General features: G+C 36.8%; 1 protein-coding gene across 5 annotated transcripts in view; it reads right to left on the bottom strand.

The window, feature by feature from the left end:
* Prkg2 (protein kinase, cGMP-dependent, type II) overlaps nucleotides 1-22,619 on the bottom strand; it is a 107,258-nt gene that overhangs the window by 68,039 nt on the left and 16,600 nt on the right. For all 5 annotated transcript variants that reach the window (XR_002818484.1, XM_023703299.1, XM_004643195.2 and 2 more), the window contains exons 3-5: nucleotides 8,488-8,654; nucleotides 5,242-5,355; nucleotides 3,659-3,764 (exon numbers count right to left, since the gene is read on the bottom strand). Coding sequence is in view for 4 of the 5 variants with exons in the window: in XM_023703299.1 (XP_023559067.1) it covers nucleotides 3,659-3,764; nucleotides 5,242-5,355; nucleotides 8,488-8,654 (387 nt within the window). In the remaining variant the exon portion in view is untranslated. The remainder of the gene's footprint in view (nucleotides 1-3,658; nucleotides 3,765-5,241; nucleotides 5,356-8,487; nucleotides 8,655-22,619) is intronic.

Genomic DNA, 22,619 nt, shown 5'->3' on the forward strand with positions numbered 1-22,619 from the left:
GGAGAGGAGAGGAGAAGAAAGGAAAGGAAAGGAAAGGAAAGGAAAGGAAAGGAAAGGAAAGGAAAGGAAAGGAAAGCAAAGCAAAGCAAAGCAAAGCAAAGCAAAGCAAAGCAAAGCAAAGCAAAGCAAAGCAAAGCAAAGCAAAGCAAAGGATAGCAAGAGAAATAAATCCAGGAACTATCATTAAAGCTAGGAGTGGTGGTGCACATGTGTAATCCCAGCACTTAGGAGGCTGAGACAGGAGGATTGTTGTGAATTCAAGACCAGCCTAAGCTACAAAGTGAGCTCAAAGCCAGCCTGAACAGCACAGTGAGACCCTGTCTCTAAAACCTGTCTCTAAAAGACTAAATAAATAAATAAATAATGCTTGCGCCAGAATCAGTTGTAATGGCAAGATACTGGTACAAGCCTCAGTGGGAGAAAGATGAATACACAATGATAGCGTCAGATAACAATACTCTATAGCAGGAGAAATGAAGTAAAAAAAAAAAAAATAATGAGTCAAAATTCAGTGGCAGAGGCTGGTGAGATAGCTCAGTGGACTAAGCCCCTACTTAGGCAAACACTGGGACCAGGGATCGATCTGGGCTCCACAGGCCACACTGGCCCTGTCCCCAGGTGCGCTGAGCCAGGCACTGAGACTGGGCTTGGCGGTGCACATCTATAATGCCAGCGCTAAGGAGGCTGAAAACAGGAAGATCAGCACAAGTCCGAGCAGCACAGTGACTACATAAATAAAAAAAAAAGATAAAAAGATAAAAATTCAGTGGCAAAAACAACACCATTTTTATGAAGTTTGAAAGTAACCTACATCAATCTATAGGCAAAATTATAAATTGTACTAAAGGAATGATCATTAAACTTGATACAGACTACTGCCCAAGAAATGGGGAAAAGGAGGCTGAAAGCATCCTACGGGGACCATGAGAACATCAACAGCACTGCTACCTTTCTGTTCTTCAGGTTCAGTGGTAACTTCATATACATTTATTTTGCTAAGATTTTTCCTTTAACTTTTCACTAACATTTAAAAATTGCCCATATCTATGGGGTGTTCCTATATAGGTATAAATTGTGAAAAAAATAAATTAGCATGAACATTGATCTCCTCAAAGATCTACTACTTCTGTATGGTAAAAACATTCAAAATCCTTTCCTCTGGTCTTGTAAAGCACACATGACATCAACATCATATGCAGTCACCCTACATGCAATGTAGCCACTTCTTGTAACCCCTATTCTACTCTAAACATCTATGAAACTAACGTTCTTCGATTCCACATATGAGTGAGAGAAAGCACTATTTGTCTTTCTACACTTAGTATATTTCACTTAACATAGTAATCTTCATTTCTAGTCGTGTTGTAACAAGTGGCAAAATTTGACTTTTTATGGCTGAATGGCATTCCATTCTGTGTGTTTATAGGTGTGTGTATGTGTACTAAATTTTCACTAGCCAATAAACTAATGCAAATAGTGCTACAACAAATATAGAAAAATAAATGTCTCTTTGACATACTGATTTCATTTCCTTTGGATGCATACTCAGTAGTGGAGTTGCCATTGTTATGATCTTTTGTAATGCATGTATAGTATATCTTATATATCACATATTTTAAATATAGATGGAAAAATGTTTAGTCTATATTATAAAAAAAGAAAATTGCATTCCCTTTTTATAAATCTGTTCTTGAAATGGTAAAAAGGTAATCAGAACTTGTCATTGATTAACAAACTTTTATGAAAGTTTTACTGCTGGTCCAACCTTGAGCCTATGATGTTAATAAACCTGTCCTTTCCAGGATTGGTAGGGAAACCGATAAGAGGAAAAATCCTGGACTATATCCCTTCTAGGATGGTGGGGAGCAGGTGTATCTTGTTGACCACCAAATCCATGATTTGTAAGCCTGTCAATAAATATTTGTTGAATGAACTAATAAAATAACAAAAAGAAAGAAAGAATATACACTAGTAGATAATCTAAATTCCTTTCATTTAAAACAGAATATATAAGACTTAAGAAGAATTCACTATTATTTTTGGACTAAACAGTGAAAGAACACATTGTTAATCAGTAGAGCATCACAGGTGTTAAGGCTTCATTATAGTATGTGTTACAGATTTTTAGACTGTTAAAACTCTTGCCAATGACACAAAAATATTTTAAGTAATGAACTTCGAATTAAAATCTTATTTAATTTGGAGGTTGCTTTTTAAATTCTATGAACATTTGTTTCCATATAAATTGCTGTAGTCGCTGGTGAGGTACAGAACATTCTGCAAAATGAGTGTGTTCCAAGCATGCACGGCATCAAGATAAGTATAGTAACGTTCTTGAAAAGTTAATTTGCTACAAATAATGGTAATCTAGAAAATGATGGTGCTGTTCAAATGAAAAAAGGAATGCCTCAGGTAAAACAAGGATAGTAAAACAGATTAATTTTATTGTTTTCCTAAGAAAAGCATTACTAGAAGGGCATGTGGTTGTCATCCCCTTTCAATCTCCAGATGTCTTTCAAAGACAAGTGAGCAAGCCAGGTAAATTTTGTTAGAATTTTTTTTTAATTTTTTCTATACTATACACTATGAGTCCTATTATGGTTTATATCTGGATGTCCCCCCAAAGCCCTATGTGTTCGTAGGTGAGAGCTTCCCACAGGTGGCTGGATCGAGAATATGTGATGCTGGGATTAACGGTGTGTGATTTTTAATTAGTCCACTGAATGGTTTGGCATGTTCCAGGTAAGATTATGGGTTCCCCACTCTGGCTGTCAGTACTATCCACCTTTAAGGGTGGGTAGTCTGGATAAAATAGATGGCAAAGAGAGAGGGCTAAGCTAATATGGTAATCTGTCACTTGCTTGCTGCTTACTGTGTTCTGCCTGTCCTGCTTTGTCATGAACTGTTTCTCCTCTGTGATACCCCTCTGCCATGTCACCCTGCCCGACAACTGGCCAACAATGGATGGAAACCACAAATACACATCTTCTCCTTTAATTTGTGAAGGAATTTTTTTTTTTTTTTTTTGGCTGGCTCAAGCTGCCTTAAGGGTGGGTCTGGTGTGGCGTGTGGTGCTGGGGATCAAACCATAGTCCCTTACCCAGGACTGATTTTGCTCAAGACGGTGCTTTAGACAGCTGAGCTAATCTGCTAGCCCCTGTCCTTTAATTTGGAAGGCAGCTATGCTCACCACTATACCACCAGCACACACCAATTTGTGACATCATGTATTTTGTCTCAGCAATTTAAAAAGTAACTAAGGGGCCGGGGAGATGGCTCAGTAGGAAAAGCGCTTGACCGGCAAACGCAAGGATCTGAGTTCAATCCCCAGTTCCGCAAAAAAAAAAAAAATAAAATAAAAATAAATAAAAAATAAAAAGTAACTAATACAGGCCCCTTGATACAAGGGAAACAACTCATGGAAGAAATAAACTAGTATGCAAAGTTATTTAAATATAATTTTTATATATAAGAAATAAATAAAATTTTGATGTATGTCCTTGTGGGGAATTTCCCACAAGAGAATATTTTAGTCTCTTTCTTTACTAATGTTAAAAATGCTTCAACTGGAGAATCTATTAAAAAATTATTGTTCTGATAAACTCCATCTGTATCCTCCACCTTCTGCTGTACACCTTCCCCACTGCAATTTACTTACCTTCGGAGAAAGTTTCTGTATTGCTGATCTCTAGCTTGTGCTGTCCTCCTCATGATGTTCTGGAAAACTTCTCGATCCAGTGCCCATGTTTTTACATTGGTAATAGCTAGAAAAATCAAGAAAATAATGAAATAGGGCTTCATACCACACTTAAAATGTACTCCAAAGTTAATCAGTATTACAACTTGTGTTTAGATGTCCCCCCAAAGATTCATTGGTCATAAGTGGGGCCTCTTGGGAGTGGCTGGATCTAGGGTGTGTGATGCTGGGATCAATGCCAGGATGAGTTCATGGTATGATGCCAGGATCAACGCTGCCCCTCCCTGCGTGTGACTGCTACTCTCCTAAGGGTGAGTAACCTGGATAAGACACAAGGGACAGAATGAGGGTCGCTTGCTCCTCACTACATCACTGGCTTCTGCCCACCATGAGCTGTTTCTCCCCTGCAGTGTGCCTCCGCCATACTGCCATGCCTTGGAGACAACTAACTGTGAAATGAAACCTCTACAAACTTCCAGGTAGATAAACTTTCCTTCCTTCAACTGTAGGTGTTGGGTATTTTGTCACAGCAATGAGAATGTGAATTTGCATTTCTTGGAAAATATGTTATTTAAACATGCAAATGGAAAGAAGCAGCAAAATAAATAGTGAATAATTTTATAAATTTTGTTGGCTTTGAAATGTACAGTGATTTGGAAGTAGAGAGCAGGAGATTTCCTTTCTAATTATGTTTTTAGTTAGGATGATGTTCAAATGAGTTTGCAATCCACAGTTATGCACAACACCATCAAGATGAATTTCAGGTTTTTGCTGTAAGATTAGAAAAGGCCAGTCAACCTATGGATAATCCAGAGAATGAAAAGTTCACAAGCAAGTGAATAGAAGTTGGATCTCTGTGCACATGTATGTGTTCTATGTGTGTCTTGTTATGTTGTTTAGACAATGTTGCAAAAGAGACCTATGGTACCTGTAAGGATCTCTAGGAAAGTCTTGGGTACAAAAAGACCTTAGCAATGTTAATACACGTGACACATCCCAAACACTGAGCAGCACCACTTCTAAGTTATTCTGAACAAAATCCAAGATGACCATGAACAAAATCATGGAAACTGGAATCCCTCAGAGAAGCAATTAAGTTTATCCTAAAGTCATCCATGAAAGTGCCCATTTCTCTGATTTATAACCCTTTGATATGATACTGATATATTTTCATTGGTTTTACTTTTACTTTTTGTTTTTCTGGTTTATAACATGGTCAGAACCTCACAGAAACCAGTAAGCAAACTTTTCATGAGCCAAGGAAGATGCCCCTGTAGTAAAAAGTACAGTGGCAGTTAGAGAAATAGTGAATCACTTCAATTTACAGCTATTTTCATAGTGTCCAGATGGGTATCTGAGAAAAGAATTCTTTTTCACTTGGATTCTTTAGATAAATGAGTCATATAAAACTCCTTATGCATAGTATTTCTATTAAAAAGAGCATATGGTGCAAAATAGGAATAAGAAAGTCTGGATTAGGATGCAGACGTCAGGTGACGTTAGCACTGCGTGAGAAGTCGGAGGCAGCGCCTTTCATCTGTTACCTTTCACAGAGGCAGTTCTCGTACAGTTGTACAAAATGGCCAGTTCCCCAAATGTGGTCCACATAGGGATGGATGACAGCAACTTCTCTCCTTGGAACACCTCTAGTTGACCCTCTATCAAGTAAAATTTTTAAAAAATGCAAATAGTCAGTAAGATATTGTAGGATTCTTCTAATATTACAGCTACAAGAGCCACTCCAGACCAGGTCTGCTATGTACTCACCTTGAGAAAGTTACACTCTCTGCCCAAACTTCCTCACTGATAATGGAGATAATACTGATTATACATCTGTCTTGGTGATTCAGTAAGTTAATATAAGCAGAGAACATAACACAATGGGGAGGATGTAGCTAATGCTGTGCAGATAGTAGATATGGTTAATGTTACTATCACTGAAGCAAAGCTCTTCCCCTGAAATAGTAGATCGGATGGTGAACACTTTGTTTAAAGTTCATTCTATCCTGTAGTACATAGTGCTACTTCCCCTCTTGTAAGAGCATGACAATAACAGCATGTTTTGAGAACTCAGCAGTCATAGTATGTCTTGAAAATTAGCTATTGGTTGCATGACTGTGGGAAAGTTATTTTCATGATCCACCACTGTTACCTGACCCCTCATTCCTTAAAATGTAACAGCTATCAGTCCTTAAAGGAAGTCAATCACAAGAGTGATTGGTACTTGTCTGTGCTTAGGAGAAGCTGAGCGGAAGGGAGAGGCAAGCCTTGGGCAACCTTCTCAAAATATCTTTGCCCTGGCAACTCTCATTTCCTCTCCTTTCATTCAAAGCCTTATCGAACCCAAATCATAAACAAAAAATCTACATTCTTTTTTAAATGTATTTAGTACAGGGTCTACAGGGTCTGAAGGGACTCAGTGATTTTCCTGTGTTCAGCCTCCCAAGCACTGGGATTGCAGGCGTGCACTACCACGCAGTCTCAATCACCATCTCAGCATAGCCCAGGGGCAAGGCCAGCACATCTACATTCTTAAAAGAATCAAAATTTGGAGGTAGTAACTTTTTCCTGGGAAGAATTAGCTTTTCTTCCCAAATTCACCATTTAATAACTGGATCATCATCTCCGTCCACCTATTCATTCAATAAATCTCTTCTGAGTATTTGTGTCATGCCAACGTCTGCTCCAGAGACCAGAGCAAAAGTAGCCAGCAGAGGAAAAAAAATGCTTATTCTCATAGAATTTGTATTCTAGTAAGTAAAAAAAAAAAACCACAACTATTTTTGTTCCAAATTCTACAAATTAGAAATATAATTTAGTAATTTCTCATTTTAGCAAATTCTGCCCCACAAAGGCACTTAAAAGTACTGTCCACTGCTATCTTGGACTTTAATGCTTTCCAAGGAATTTTCCTAATTTCTATGGCTCGTGGGACTTGACATTGAAGATCTATGTGGAATATTAAAAATCTAAACTAAATATGCTTGAACTGTTTTCTATTCATGCTGTATTTTATAAAGGGGAGATTATTAATTATCAAATTAATTTGCTCAGCCAGATAATTAAACCAGCAATTCAGTCCTTAGATGACACTCTAATCATATAAGAAACCTCCCAATTTTCACTTCTGTGTGAGCCTTGATCTCAAAGCTGCATTAACACTGATGTCTGTTCAACCTTTTCTCTCCCCAAGCCTTTCATCAGAACTACTGGCAAGGAACAAGACAGGCTGACACAAACGTCTCACCCACTCTGAGCAGGTTCCATAAATATTTGTGGACTTATAACCTATCTCTCTTGCCAGAATGCTCTAGCCCTGCTAAAATAGATGGGAAATGGCCAAGAAAAATTTACAAGATTATAAAATTGAAGATCAGATAAATTAAGATTATAACTCACTGTTTGAGTAGAATAATTACTTGGGAATGACCACATAATTTTAAAGTTGCCTATAAAGATTACATGACAAACAATAGACAAATAATGATAAAACAGGCACTTTTTTAAGAACCAGTCTACGAAAATAACATTTTCACCCTATGAATTGAATTGCATGTATGTGTTAATTTGTTTAGATAGGCAGCTTCTGTCCCACACCTAAGACCCCGAGGAAAATAAGAATAAAAATATTATTTAGATTACCAGAAACTATAATATAAAATAGATCACAGCATATTGCAGGCAACTTCAGCATCTGGGTAAACCAGTTTAAATTTTTTCCTGCAACTAAAAACTTGGGCACAGTTAACAACTTATAAGCCATTCAAGAACTTTAATCCTTGTGTAGATCATTTCTTGCTTCCATACTAAAGGAAAAACTGGAGTAGACTTTAAGATCTATAAGATTCAGAAATAAATCCTTTGCCCGTGTAGCTGTTACACTATTCCCAGTATAAAATCATGTTCCAGTTATTACAAAAAAAGGGATACTGCTTAAATGGTTCTAAACTCCCTGATGTTAGTTGTAAGGCACTCTATTTGATTTGTCAATTGATTACATGATAAAAGTAAATCTTTCCTGGTACAGTTATCTAAAACTGTCAACATAAATAGTTGGATGTTGAAGAGAGAAGTTTTTTTGTTTTTCTTAAATGAATGGCACTTGATTAGAAGTTTACATTCCTCAGTCAGAGTGCCTAAATTTGCATTTTACTTCCACCACTTACATATACTGCATGGCTTTGGGTAAGTTACTGAAATTCTCTGGGTCATAGTCTTTTTGGAGATAACAGCCTTTGCCTTACAAGACCAGCGAAAGACAAAATAAATCCTCTCATCTAGTGTGCAAAGGGATTCCTGATTCATAAAAAGCAGTAAGTAGTGTCATTATTGTAATTAGATCAACAATATTGCCATTTTGTGAGTTGTCTTTCTTTTACATGTTTTACAGAGCAAGTAGTTATAAATGCTTACAAAAAAATGCAAAGAAGGGATGGACAAATAGCTCAGTGGATTAAAGTGCCTGCTGAGGCAGACACAGCAGCCATCCCAGCCCCGCTCCCTGGGCACTCTGAGATGGCGATTGAGACTAGCTGTGGTGATGCGCACCTGTAATCCCAGCACTTGGTAGGCTGAACACAGGCGGATCACTATGAGTCCGATCTCCATAGTGAGACCCTGTACTAAAATAAAAAAAAAAAGGAAGGAAGGAAGGAAGGAAGGAAGGAAGGAAGGAAGGAAGGAAGGAAGGAAGGAAGGAAGAAGGAAAGGAGAAAAGAAAAGAAAATAAGAAAAAGAAAAAAACACAAAGACTAATGCATGGGATAACTAGAAAAGCCTGTGAAACCTACCAGCCAGCACAAAAATATGGTTTCCGGGTTCTCCTTGCTTAATGATGTAACTGCCTTGCTGATAGCTTCTCCCATACATGCACTCCACCATGTCTTTGATCTGCTGAGGATCCAGTCTCTTCAGGAACTGGTTTTTATTAAGGGCATCAGTAATGAGCTTCTTCTCACTGGTGTGACAGAAAAGAGACATCAGTTACAGTTCATGAGAACCATGCTTTACTATTTAGAATCATTCATTCTGATTCTTGCTGCTAATATCTACATATTTCCAAACTTTCCTGCAAGAACAGTTGTTTTTGTTTTTCTAGTCTTACCAAACACTTCACCTTTATAACCACCATGCTTTAATCATGTAATAGTCTTAAAGATATTTCTGAATATCTTGTGGAATTTACCAGCATATCAGCTACCATCCCTAATTCCATCACATCTCTCTTATTGCTGGGAAATTTCTGTCTCGCACAGTTTCTCAGAGGAAAACAAATCTGGTAAATAGGAAGTTTTGTTTAAGAGATCACCACACAGTATTCATTCATGGGTGGTTGTATGCACAGTGCCCATGCAACTAGTTATTTTATCGCTTACTTAGCACTCACCACTACCCTTTGAGATAATTACTATTCTCGTTTTATGGAGGAGAATAAAAAAGTAAAAAGCAACTTACTCTTCATAGGATTGAAATCTAAGTCTGAAGTCTGAGATGCTCTCATCTTGTCCCATCCCCCACAACCCCTTTTCAGAGGAGGAAAGTTGGTTGTCTTGGCCACATTAAAGTCTGAACCTACACCAAAGGTCTCAGTGCAAAATTGGCTTTGGTTTTGCTCGAGGCATGTCTAGACTAGGTAGAGTCCATATTTTGATTGTCATCCATTCTCTGTAGCTCAAATACATTGCATTTGTTCACAAACACAGGACATTCTGCTTTCTCTTGCAAAAGAAGTAGCTCAAAGTAGTTACTTAAATTTCCAATATTTTAAATGACATATTTTTGATGCAGAAATCACAAAGTTGCTGAATTGGAAGAAAAGCTGCTTTGTCGACTGTCAGACTCTCTGTACAATACACTTATAATCAATGTTTTTCTAAAGTGGTTTTTCTGCTCATTTTTCATCAAATGTCCTGCAAATATTAACTTTACTGTTTGAAAACTAGAGATACCTTCACGGAAAGTTCTCAAACACAAGCAAGACTTCATGGAATTAGTTAACTTTCTACATGGCTCCACCATCAGACAGATCTTCAGGCTATAGGAAGGGACCAGAATGAAATCATGTACAGATTTCTTCTTTCTTTTTCACTGACGAATCACCCTTGGACCCATCTAACCTGGTGAATGTCTTAAGAACTTCCTTCACCTTTCATCGCTAACTCTTGTCAATTCCTTTTACCAAATATCACTCTTACTCGTTTTATTTTCCACTTGTACGGTTATTCCCACAGTCTAAGTATAAATCATAAATCTGGGCAATTTTAACTATTTCTAGGATTTCAGCTTGTGGTCTCTTTCATTATGGCTCATCTTGTACCATAGTGTTAGATTAAATTTGCTTTAAAAAAAAAAAAAGACATCCAAAATTTCATCCCAATTTCACTCTAACGTCATTCTTCTTTTACAACTAGAAACAGCAAAATATGTACTGAGCAATCAAATCTCCTTGCTAGGAAACTGTGATGCAAGTGATAGAGTCGGGAACACCAAACAGGCCCACAGGCTTACTCTGCTGGGTTAATAATTCAGTCACTGTTTCCTTGATGCCCACACAGCCCTATTTTCCAAAATATGTTTCAGAAAGGGCTGTGTGCTGGAAATTCATAATGCACACTTTCAAATTACAAAGTTTGTTATTGAACAATTCTGTATAATCCAATTTATCACATTTTGATATATTTTTATTTCTTTGGGGCTTAACAGTTGCTCACATTTCTGTGAAATAAGCTTTTGCTCATAGAAGAAAATCAATAAATATTCTATAATCTAGTATTTGTCATTTTCCACTACATAGCTCTATGTAGTATCTAGTACTCCCTATCTCAAACTCATTGTTTCTTACAATGGACTGGTAACCTCACTGTCCCTCATTCTTCCAGCGTTACCTTAAGGCTTGGAACGTGGTTTCTCCTCTAACATGATTTGGTTTCTTCTCTCCTCAGCCTGTTCAAATCATATGCATCTACCAAGAAACCTCTTGTGATCCCTCATAAATGCTGCAGCGTGCATCAACTTTATATTCTACCCTGAACTTCTAGAACACTTATATTCATATCAATGTTACTTGACAGATTTTATCAAGGATTCATTTAGAACATAAAATTAATTTAACAATTTTCATGACCTCAGAGATTTCCAAGCTACCATAATTTAGTGTACAAATGTATTGTAATATTCTACTACAGGAAAAGTTCTCTATTGCTATTTCTCTAAACTAGAATATAAGTTCTGGGAAGAGTGAATATCTTGATTTTATCCTGTTAAAGAGCAGTGTATAGCAATAATTAGGAATATAGACTTTGCAACTCTTCCTACAACTATAATAAATGAACTATTACCAACACAACTCTTTCTCTGCTCCCATGGAACAACTACAAAAGATGATGAGATGGGAAGATATACATAAAGGCAGATAAAAATCTATTGAAATGTTGGGTATCTATCAATATAGGGGTGATCTGCGGAGCTGCAGGGTGCAACAGAACATGAACCTGGCATTCACTTCTGTTCTTTTCTTCAAGGCATTGCTGACTAGCAGACCTTGAAGTTTTGGCTTGAATTTTGACCTTCCCAAAAGATAAAACAAGCAGAAGCTAGTCTTCACAGCACACCATGAAGCAACCAAGGGAAACACAATTTCAAGTGGGCAATTTGGAAGGTTAAAGATATGGAAAAGGACTAACCAAAACCGTATAACCGAAAGAGACAGACATGCTCTAACCTCATTTAAAAAGCCCCACAAACCAACTACCAAATGAAAAAATCATACTATTTTGACAAAAATTACTTGCTTTTAGTAAAACTGGCTGTTGGAAGCAATCTTTTCTGTAAGAAGTTAACAAACTCTAGACACTTAAATTTTCTCTAAAGATTGCATAAGTAATATCTGACATAGATACTGAAATTACCTGGTATACAAAAAGAAGATACTCAATGACTAATGACCAAGAAAAAAAAGACAGTACTAGTTATTAGGAATAGACACTAAGACAACTGTAATCATTATTTATGAAAACAGTTTCAGATAACTGAGGAGAAAATGAGAGTCAAAATAGTGTTTGAGGATTAGAACATAATAGATAGATTTAGAATTTAACGAGGTAAAACAAAAGGTTTAGAAGCTAGGTAAATGCAAATACAATCAATATACATGGAAGATTAGAGAAATTATAAAATGGAAAAACTGAAAATATAGAAAGCACATGAAGCAAAATAAAGAAGTTGAACATATGTATAATCCAGGTCACTGAAGAAAGGAAAATAATGTGAAATAAAATAATACATGAGAATATATTAAAAATTTTTCATAAATCTCTTTAAAAACACCAATTCAAAAACATGATGCACTGCCAACTCCAAACAAAATAAGGAAAATTAAAATAACATCTAATCAAACTGCTGAAAAACAACAAATCAAAAGGAAAATACATAGAAGAAGTAGTGAAAAATAAATGACTAATCAAACTAATTACTCTTCAATGGAAATAACAGAAGCAAAACAGAGTAAGACATCTTCGAATTGTTCCACCAAGCCTATTTTAATAACTATACCCAGTGAAAAGAGCCTCTCAAAATGAAAATACTCTCAAAATGTCTCCCCATTGGCAACAGATTCATAATGAAGGAAGAGCTCCAGGGGGACAGAATTCTATCCTTTCCAGATGAAAGCCAGAAAATAACGGAAGAAAGAGCAATAGGAAAAGTAAACATGTGGGTGACTAAGTGAAGATTGTCTTTATAAAGGAATAATAATAGAAATACACCATGTGGTATGAAGGGCAGAATAAGCCAAAGTATAGAAACAGTCAAAGCACAAGTGAATGAGAAAATAAATGGAGTAAGCAGAATTTAAGATCTGGCACTGGTTAAAGCACTAACCTATATTAGAACTTTAATATAAAGTATGGATGTAAATAATTTAAAGTAACCCCTGTATGATTAGTCAAAGAATGTTTACCTAAAAAGCTGAAAAAAAGACAAAATAAAATAAAGACATGTGCTTAATTAAAAAAAAATGCAAGATAAAAGAGAAAAAGAAATTGTACAATAAAAGAAATAATGAAGTAGAAAAAATAGATATCAAATTTTAAGGCATTCACTATAAATCCAAATATTTTATATTCATGTTATATTATAAATACACTAAACATTTCAGTTAGAAGACAAAATTGTCAGAATAATAAAACAGAAAGAAAATTCCAAGTGTGTATTATTTATACAGATACAGGTATATACATGTATACATACACATATATCTACTTATGTATTTATTTTTTTAAAAAAGCATGAAAATCTATAAATTAAAATTGATAAAATTAGAAGAAATATACAAATCCTTCTTAATTATTTTGGAAGATGTTAATATATCCAAATAATGAATGAAACAAGCAAACAAAAAGAACCCAGAAACCAGATTTAGACAACTGATTAATCTCTTCATCTAATTGATATTTGAAGTATATACTCAATAAATTCAAAATACACATCCTTTTGAAGGGCACATCAACTTTCATGAAAATTTATCAAATAGTGAACCTTAAAGAACAAGAACATATTAATAAATTTTGTAAGCTGAGATAACATAGGATATTCTTTAAATGCAGAAGAACAAGTTAGAAGAAAATAGCAAAAAATAATCATAAAGTCCTCAAGTGTTTGAGAAGTGAGCAGCACATTTCTAAATACCTCAGTGGCCAAAAATTAAATCATAAAATAACTCAAAGAACATTTTGAAATAAATAATAATAAAAGAGAACACATAAAAAGGTGTGGAATATAGCTAAAATGATGCTCTGATAGAAATTTTTAAATATTAAGTAGATTATATAGGAACAAAGATTATAAAGGAAAGACCTGAGTGTTCATCTCAAAAACCTAGAGAAATTAAATCATATCAAACAAAGAAGATGGAAAGAAAATAAGAAAAAATACAGAAATTAATAAAGCAGAAAGAGAAAGAAAATGAAGAGAAGCCATACAACTCAAAACAGTTTCTTTGAGAAAACTAATGATAAATTCATGACAAGACCATGTTGAAGGAACAGAGAGAGACAGAGAAGTATGGTGACTAATCTCTAATCTTGGAAATGAGGGTACACTACTATAGGTATTACAGATATGAAAAATGAATTCATAATCCAAACAACTATCCTGAAAAGCCAGAAGCAATGAAAAAAACTCTAGAAAATGACAATGTACCAAACAGGATATAAGAAGAGCAGAAATCTAATTAGTAATGAACTAATCAAACAAACACTATGCCAAATAGAAATTTCTAGATGGTAGTAACTTCACCACTGCAATTTTCAGATATTTTCAAAAAATATTAATTTTACAGAATACTTTCTAGGAAATATGAAAGAGGAATTTTAACTCATCTTATAGTGTCAGAATAGAGTGATAATAAAAGTCATATTGTATTAAATAAAAATTAAAGTTAGTATGCTTTAAACATATACATAAAGGCAAAAAATATGTAAAATAAATAGCTAAATCAAATTGAAAATTAATGAATGTAATTAACCATATAAGAAGAACAAAGGAGGAACATACAGCAAAACTAGTTGGATGCAGAGAAACTAGCTGATAAAATTAAATGCCTGTAATGATGTTTAAATTTAAGAAAAGCTTTAACAATTTAATAATAAAGGAAGATGAACCTGATTAAACATATTTTATACCTATAAAATAAATGAAGCCAACCCAGAAAATATTATATAACGAAACACTGAAAGCTTTACACTAGATATCTGAAATGGAATGACAGTTTAACCTAAAACTGAGTAATTAAACAGATTATGAAGAAAGGAAAATAATTTGAATAAAGTAATATACAAAACTATATTCAAGAATTTTTATAAGTCACTTTGAAACTGAGATCTGGACAATTTCAACAAAGAAAGAAAAGAAGAAAAATTACCAAACATGTGAACATAAAAGAAGAAAAATTAAACTGTCACTCTTTCCAAAAGACATAGTTTGGTATATGAAAACCTCTAAAGAATGTACAGGTAGGTTATTAAAATTAACAACTGATCTCAGCAATGCCACTGTATATAAAGTCAATGTACAAATTAAATTATATGCTCATTTTCCAGCATCAGATAATTAAAAATTAAAAAGTTATAAATAACATCATTTAAGATAGGCCAAAAATATCAGCTACATAGGACTATATCTAATAAAAATGGATAAGATCTTGACATAGGAAAGTATAAAATATGATTAGGAGAAACAAAAGAAAAACTGAATAAATGGAAAAATATTCTATGGTTGTGGCTGAACAAATACATTTTTAATAATGTCAACTTTATTCAAAGTGATCAAATTCAATTAAATTCTAATTTATGCTTTTTAAAAATTATGAAAATGTACTATAACACTGTAAAACTTTTACTGATTAAAAAACTCAAGAAGAACCTTACAAAATTGAAGAATAAAAGCAAAACTGGAACCATTAAAACAAAGGATATCAAGATTTATTATCAATCAAAATAAGTGAAACTATGTTATTGGCATAAGGATGGCAAAAAGTAATTCTAAAACAAAATTCAAAATCCAGGAACTGGCCTCTAGGCACAGAAACAACAACTGTGTCACAGAGTTGTGAGGGGAAAAAAATGAACATCCGTGGAATACACCCTGGAAAGGGCTCTCCACCGCTAGTTATTAAAGGAAAGCAAAGTAAAGGCACAACGAGATGCCACCGCACAGGCACCGGCAGGCTGTAAGAAAAAGCTTCCCCGGGGCAAATGTTGAGTGAGTAAAGAAAGTTAACACATACAAATTGCTGGTGAGTATATTTCCATTGAACGGCTTTGGAAAATTGCGTGGGCATCCATGTTTAATATGTCTAATCCATCTATTTCACTTCTAGGTTGATAACTGTCATCCACATATATGCAATGAAAGATGAGAAAAACTGTTTGTGGTACCATTGCTGATACTTAGCAAATACCAGAAGCAACAGGGGCCTATCAATAGAAAAACTTATAAATTCTCACTGGACATATATTAAACACTATATATTAAATAAAATAAACCTCTGCTACATACGGCAAGAGAAATGAATCAATTGTATTGTATACATGAACAAAGGAAGCCAGAGTCTGTACAGTGCATAATTTCATTAAAATATAGTTCAAAAATGCATGAAAACTGATCTAGTAGTTCAGAGATCGGAAATCACTGAGGAGGGAGATGGGTAGAGATTGGCAGTGGCAAATGAAGCCTCTCAGGCTCTAGTGATGGTCTATTTATTGGCAGTTTGGCGGTTACACAGACATAATCACTTTTATTTGTCAATAAAAATTATCACTTTTTAAAATGTATATGCCTTGGGAGTCACAAAACCCTAGTTTCAACTTTTGGCTCTGCTATGTCATAGATTCACAATCTTGGACATGGTATAAACCCTTTCCGAATCCAACTTCTCATCCGTGACAAGGGCAGGATGAGCGGAGCTGCTCCACAGAAATATTACGCGCATTAACTTAATAATAATGTGCCTGTAAATAGCAAGTGCTAATAGTACTAGTTGGAAAATAATATACTATTTCCATTACTAGTGCTAATGGAAGTAGCCATATCCTGTTTTTCCGGGGGGGGGGAGGGGAGTCAATGGTTCTAGAAACCACAGTGCAATATTGGCACATCCAGGACGCTCTACTCAGGTCAAAGTTCCTCCATGGGAATAGATCTCAAACTCACACTCATCTAAGGCACCATCAGTAATCCTCGTGTAATCCTATTAAACCCCCACTTACATAGTCAGCATTCCTCAAAGCAATAAATTACTCTCCTCTAAGCTGCTTCAGGAAATGTCACTTGTCAAAGTTCTTGGGCTGGGCCCTCAGTCCTCCTAACTTCTGTGTCTTAAAGGACTCTGTTCTGTTCTTGCCACTTAAACCCATGTTGTCTTCCAAGTGTCTTTCCAAAGCTTCAGTGGAAAGTCAGGAGCCAGAAGCCTCTCCCTTCTTTCAGGTCTTGTAAGGATGGGGCCTGTAACAACTTTACCTGTGTGACATTTCACAGCTTCACTACACAGCATATGCAAATGGTACAAGCTAAGGCAAGCCACTTAACCTCAAAGCTTTCTCTTCTGTGAAACAGTAAGAAACACAGTCCACAGGGTTTCCATGAGAACTGAACTAGCTAACAACAGAAAGCACTCAGAACAACACAGAGTTAAGCTACATCACAGCTTTTACTATAAGGCGGCAAGTTAAAACATGTTAGAACAGGTGTAAAAACTCAGTAATGCACACCTCCCTTTATTTTTGCTCAGGTTCCCTGAGACCCACAAAACTATCTGCTCCCCACAAACATACCACCTATTTTTATCTCTCTGGGCTCATTCATCTCTCAAAACCCAGATCACCATTTTCTCTTTCACAGAAGATTTTCTGATCCCTTCAGGTAAAGTATACTTCTTTTTCCTTTGTATACCTAAGATTTAGAGTATCAAGACTAAAATAAACTTTAATTTCTCCAAAGAGATTCTGATCTTCAAAGGTGTGACTTACCATGTTCATGTACCTACTAACAGAGCACACTTGCTACATATGAGGAACTCATCAAAATTAAGAAAGTGGAAGGACATTCACATTCTTTCTTTGTTTAAAACAGTATGGGTACAGGGACAAGGTAAGTGTGAAAAAATATCAGGTACTTAATAAATAAGGCACAAGTGATGGAATAAACACCTCTTTAAATTTCCTGCCCTTCTGGTAAAAAAAAAATTAAGAAGTAAACCAACAAAAAGAAACCTAATAAAAGCATGGCTGTATGAACTGGGAAACTTACAAGGAAAACATTCCATGGGTCCTCACCAAAGAATCATGGCTTTCTCCTGCCAGCTCTCTTACCCACTGCCCATGTAATCAAGCATGGAGTAATTTAATATTTGCTGTCCCTTCCTGCCTACAATAAGGATTTCTCTCTCTTTTAACATTTTGCAAATGACACTATTCTCCTGAGAATCAAAGAACAGAGCTCAATGATAGAATGTTGAAAACAACCAAAACCTATAAGGAAGTTAATCTGACACATGGAATAATATGCATAATCATCATTGTGGGGTATGGCAATTAGGTATGAAAAGTAAATAGTTCCCTGAAGGACCTACAATTAGTTTTGCTCTTGGATCATCAGACTGTCAGGAGAGTCAGTCGCAGGGTGTTCTGTTCCTGATACCATGGCCCTCCATGGTGGCTGGATATTAAGATCATTACAGGTGGTATTTTATGTCCAAATGCCTGGCATCTCTCCTCAAATCAATTTGAGCAGACTCTTTGGGAGCAGGGCACAATCATCAGCAGTTTTTAATATTCCCCAGGTGATTACAAAGTACACTTAAGGTTGCAAACAATGTCTGCCAACATGAAAATATCATTTTCAAATTATGCCATCCTCTCTACTTCCATAATCCTATACGGCGACTACACCTCCACTGAGTACTCATCAAGAAATCTGATACTAATTAATATTGATTAATGAAGGATAATTAACAGCCAATGTTTACTATAAGACTTTGGCACAGCTTGTCCTCCTTTGAGATATAATTAATAAAAACAGAAGAAATCTGTACTATTCCCAGTAGACTATCCAGAACCAGAAACCTAGTGAGGAACCTAGGAATGCACTACATTTTTGTAAGTTGTGTTAAAATATCTGTGACATAAAATGTGCCATTTTAACTATTTTGAAGCATACAGTCTGGTAGTAGTTGGACAGCTTCCAACATGTCCCCACTACATGGTGACCATCACCAGCATCCACCTCCAGAACTTTTCTCCTCTTCCCAGCTCTGGGCCTGTTGTATACTCACATCCTCTCCATCATTCCTACCTTGGTATCCTATCTTCTATTTCATGTCTCTATGCATGTGGTGGCTGTAGGTATCTCATGTAAGTGAAATTGTTCAATATTTGTCAGTTTTGATTGTGTTTTCTTTTACATAATGTCCTCAAGGCTCTTTAGGCTGTAGGATGGGTCAGGACCACATTTTCAAGGCTGGATAACATCCCATTGTATATACATTCTATACGCCCTGCATTCTAGTTATTTCTTCACCTATCAATAGCACAGGGTGGTTCTCACCATTTCGCTATAGAGAATAATGCTGCCATGACCACAGATGCATAAGACTCTGGACTTTCACGTGTGGCTTTGCATAGATAGACATGTAGCCACCATTCTTAACCAAAGATTTCATCTCAGAGATGCCCCTGAGCTTGGTACAATGTTCCAGGTCCCAAAGTGACCCTATAATTCTAACCCTGATTTCACGTTCTTCTATAATCATTTTCTCTTACATGGTGACAGAACCTATGACTTGCTTCTCAACAACAAAAGGCAACAGTGATGGCAGGAACATCCCAGGTATGTCCTAAGACTATGTCTTATAAAGAGGATTTCCACATGGCCTTGAAAAAATTAAATTGCTCTGCAGTAAAAAAGCTGTGGGAAAGGAGGAATAGCCCCCAGTTGATTGCATGCAAGACAATGACAACCCCACTCCTACAACCATAAGGCACTTAATGCTGCCAACAATCATAAGAGCTTGAAACAGGAGCTCTTTTCTAAAGAATCCCTCCAAAGGGCTGCATGGGCCCTCCACTGCTCTCTTGGGAGGTGTAGCAGATGCCCTAAGTAAAGCACTGCCAGACTCTGATGCACCAGTACTCGGAGAGAACAAGCATGCGTTGCTTAAGAAATTAAGTATGTACCAGTTAATTGTGCAGCTGTAGAAAACTAATACACTCTGTTTCCTGAAGTTTCTGTTACCAAGAAATTTCACGTAGTGAAACTGAGCTGGTATAAACAAACAAACAAGCCTTGGAAAGATTAAATGGATTTGGGGAGCCCCTATTTACTTTCCCTTGAATGTATATATTATATATAAAATATCCTGTGGCCATACACAAAAATCTGTCAAACAGGATTACATTGAAAAGCTTACCATCAACAAATACTTCAAAGACAAAGTCTTTTGAAGTGAAACCTTAATGAAATGCAACCATTTTAGTTAAAAGAATAAACGTAAGCAATGCATCTTTTACAAAGAAAGCTCTTCCCAAGAGTCGAAGGCTTGAAAGTCTACCCTTGTCCCCAAATGTTCTCCCCCTTCTGAGAATGCATTACATCTTAAATTGTAGAGAAAGCGGGGTATGATGGTGCATGCCTATCATCTCAGCCACTCTGGATCCTGATCACAAGTTCAAGTTCAAGGCCAGCCTCGTCAAAATTAGGGATTATGTCTCAAGTAAAAGAGCTGGTAGTGGGTGGCTGATGGTTCACCCTAGGTTTAATCTCTAGTATATCAAAGAAAGAAAGCAAAAGACATGACCTGCTCATGCTCAGATTACAGAAGGAGAAGCAGGTCCTGCAGTACATATGAGGAGGCCATAGCCAGAAAGAAAGGCCACTGTTCCCTCAGAATACTATCTCTACTAGAGTCTTTCCTGGGCATCTCCCAAGGAGAGGCAAGTGCCTGGAATAGCATGGGACAAGGAAAAGGAATAGTATAGAAGCTCACTGTCCTGCTCAAGCTCCAGGACAGTGGTTCAAAGCCAGCACGGCTCAATTCCAAACATATACACATATGGCTATAAAGGAAGAAGTCAGCAAGCAAAATAAAGCAAGCATGAGCTCCAGAGCTGCTCCACAGTTCCAGATTAAGTGGCAGCTGTTTTAGCATCTAGGTAAGGTTACACAAGCACTGAGGACCATGGCTACGTAGACTTGCCAAACCTCAGGTAGTAATATTTAGCCAATAGGAAGCAAATGTGATTAGAGGTCATGCCACAGGGTGCTCAGAAGTCATTACGGGTACTCAGAATAAGTGCTGGTGGCTATTAGGTAGTCAGATGCTGACAAGGGAGGAAGATTAGGAGGTAAACGATATGAGTTTCTGGGGAAAAATTAGCAAAAAGAGATAGAAACAAAGAAAAGGGAAGTAAAGTAAAAGAAAAGAAAATAAGATTAGCAAATGAGGCTCCCTGGTTATGAATTCAGTAAATATTAGTTGACTTTAGTGTGTCAGTCTAAAGGGCTACAGGGAAGTTTGGGTATTACAGCTGCCAGCTAGATCTGCTGGATCAAAAATCACTCTGGTTTCTGTGGAGTGAAAACGCCCTTACAGCCCCACAGGCTGAGACAGGAGGATCACAAGGTCAAGCCTAGTATGGGCAAGGTCTTATCTCAAAATACAGAAATAAAGATAAAAAGCAAAATATAAATAAATAAATAAATAAATAAATAAATAAATAAGAAAAGTGTCACAGAGTGCAGGCTTTGGAATATCATCCTGCACTAAGGTAATGTCCTTGAGGTCACCTTTCTGTTTATTACAATGAGCCCTGTGCCTCTGACTTCAAGCAGTCATCAGCATTGAGTATTTCCTGAAGCTGCAGTAAACATTTTTCCTAACACCTAGCAACTAATTGGCTGCAGATTTTGAAGGTGATGGCAGAGGAAGCAAGGACAGATATGAATGAAGCAGATCATTTGAGAGCTGGGAGGGCAGAGATGGGGAGGCTCACAGGGAGAGTTTAGACTGGGGATGGTGATCCTTTTAGAGCATTCCACAACAACCAGCTGCCTGCACTCCATGTGCCATGGGTTTACCACTGCTGGTTAGAGGCATTCAGACTCCAGGAAAGAAGACAGAGCAGGGTAAGAAGGTAGTGGCTGCCTGCCAACACTCCACAAAGCTGCCCAAGTTTTCTGACTGATTCCAGCTACTCCTTAAACTCCCGATTTCCCTTTTTTGGAGCTTACCAGCACCATCACCCAGCTCTAGCTCTGCCAAAAGCCCAAGCCTGGTGGCACAGCCCAGGAACCATTCACACTGTGCACTGTGGCAAGCAGTCCTCTCTTGACACTGGGCCAAGTGCAAACCTGGGCTAGTGAGCCATCAACATTACCTACAACCTTGAATGAGGTGATAAATTCCTGAGTTTTAACATCACCACTGTGGGTTACATGGAAAAGTAAGACCCACCTTAAGGCAAGTCCAGAGCCTCCATGATAGGCTGTGGAGATAGCTCAGTGGAATAAGTGCATGCCTGACAAGCACAAGGTCCTGAGTTTGATCCCTGGTACCAAAAAAAAAAAAAAAAAAAAAAAAAAAAAAAAAAGAAAAAAGAAAGCCCCATGAGCTAAAGTATGGAAAACTACCAACACCAAAGAGATAACTGACAACTTCCTTTTCTTGTCCTATCCCACAGTAGCCAGTTCTGACCTGGATATCTACATGCAGTTATTGCTATATAGTGTAACCTCTGTTGTCAAACATGATGACTATGTTTAGATTGCCAAGCTGCCTCCACCATAGCATGTAGCTATCAGACTACCACACACAAATGGACTTTGTTTTCTCCCATGCCTTATGAGACTCCTTTGCTGATTTGCTTTTTTTGGAGATTCACATCAAAGAAACAGTATTTATATGTACGTGTTTCCCATTTTTAACTTTCCAGCCCCTAAGGAAGCACCTGATAGTATACTCCCAACATTTCTGACAAAACAAGGTTTGGAACCTCTCAAAGAACAACATGTAAGTCTCTTCACTGAAAAAGAGATCTCACCCCACCTCAGCAAAATTCCCTGCTCCTGCACACTGATACCAGAGCAGCATCTTCAGAAAGCGCTGTTTTTAGGGCAAAATAACAGTAATAGAAAGTTGTTTCTAATCATAGCATTTCAAAACTTTCCATTTCTTGGGCCTGCCAAATAACTCAGTGGATTAAAGCCTCTGCAAGCAGGCTCAGGGGCCAGGGGTTTGATCCCTGGGCCTGCCGTGCTTGCCCCGCCTCCAGGGGGCACTGAGACAGTGATTGAGATGGGGCATGGTGGCACTCGCCTATAGTCCCAGCTCTTGGGAGGCTGTAAACAGGCAGATCACTACAAGTCTGATCTA

The sequence above is a fragment of the Octodon degus genome, unplaced genomic scaffold, assembly GCF_000260255.1.
Source record: "Octodon degus isolate 3935 unplaced genomic scaffold, OctDeg1.0 scaffold00168, whole genome shotgun sequence".
Lineage (NCBI taxonomy): Eukaryota > Metazoa > Chordata > Mammalia > Rodentia > Octodontidae > Octodon > Octodon degus.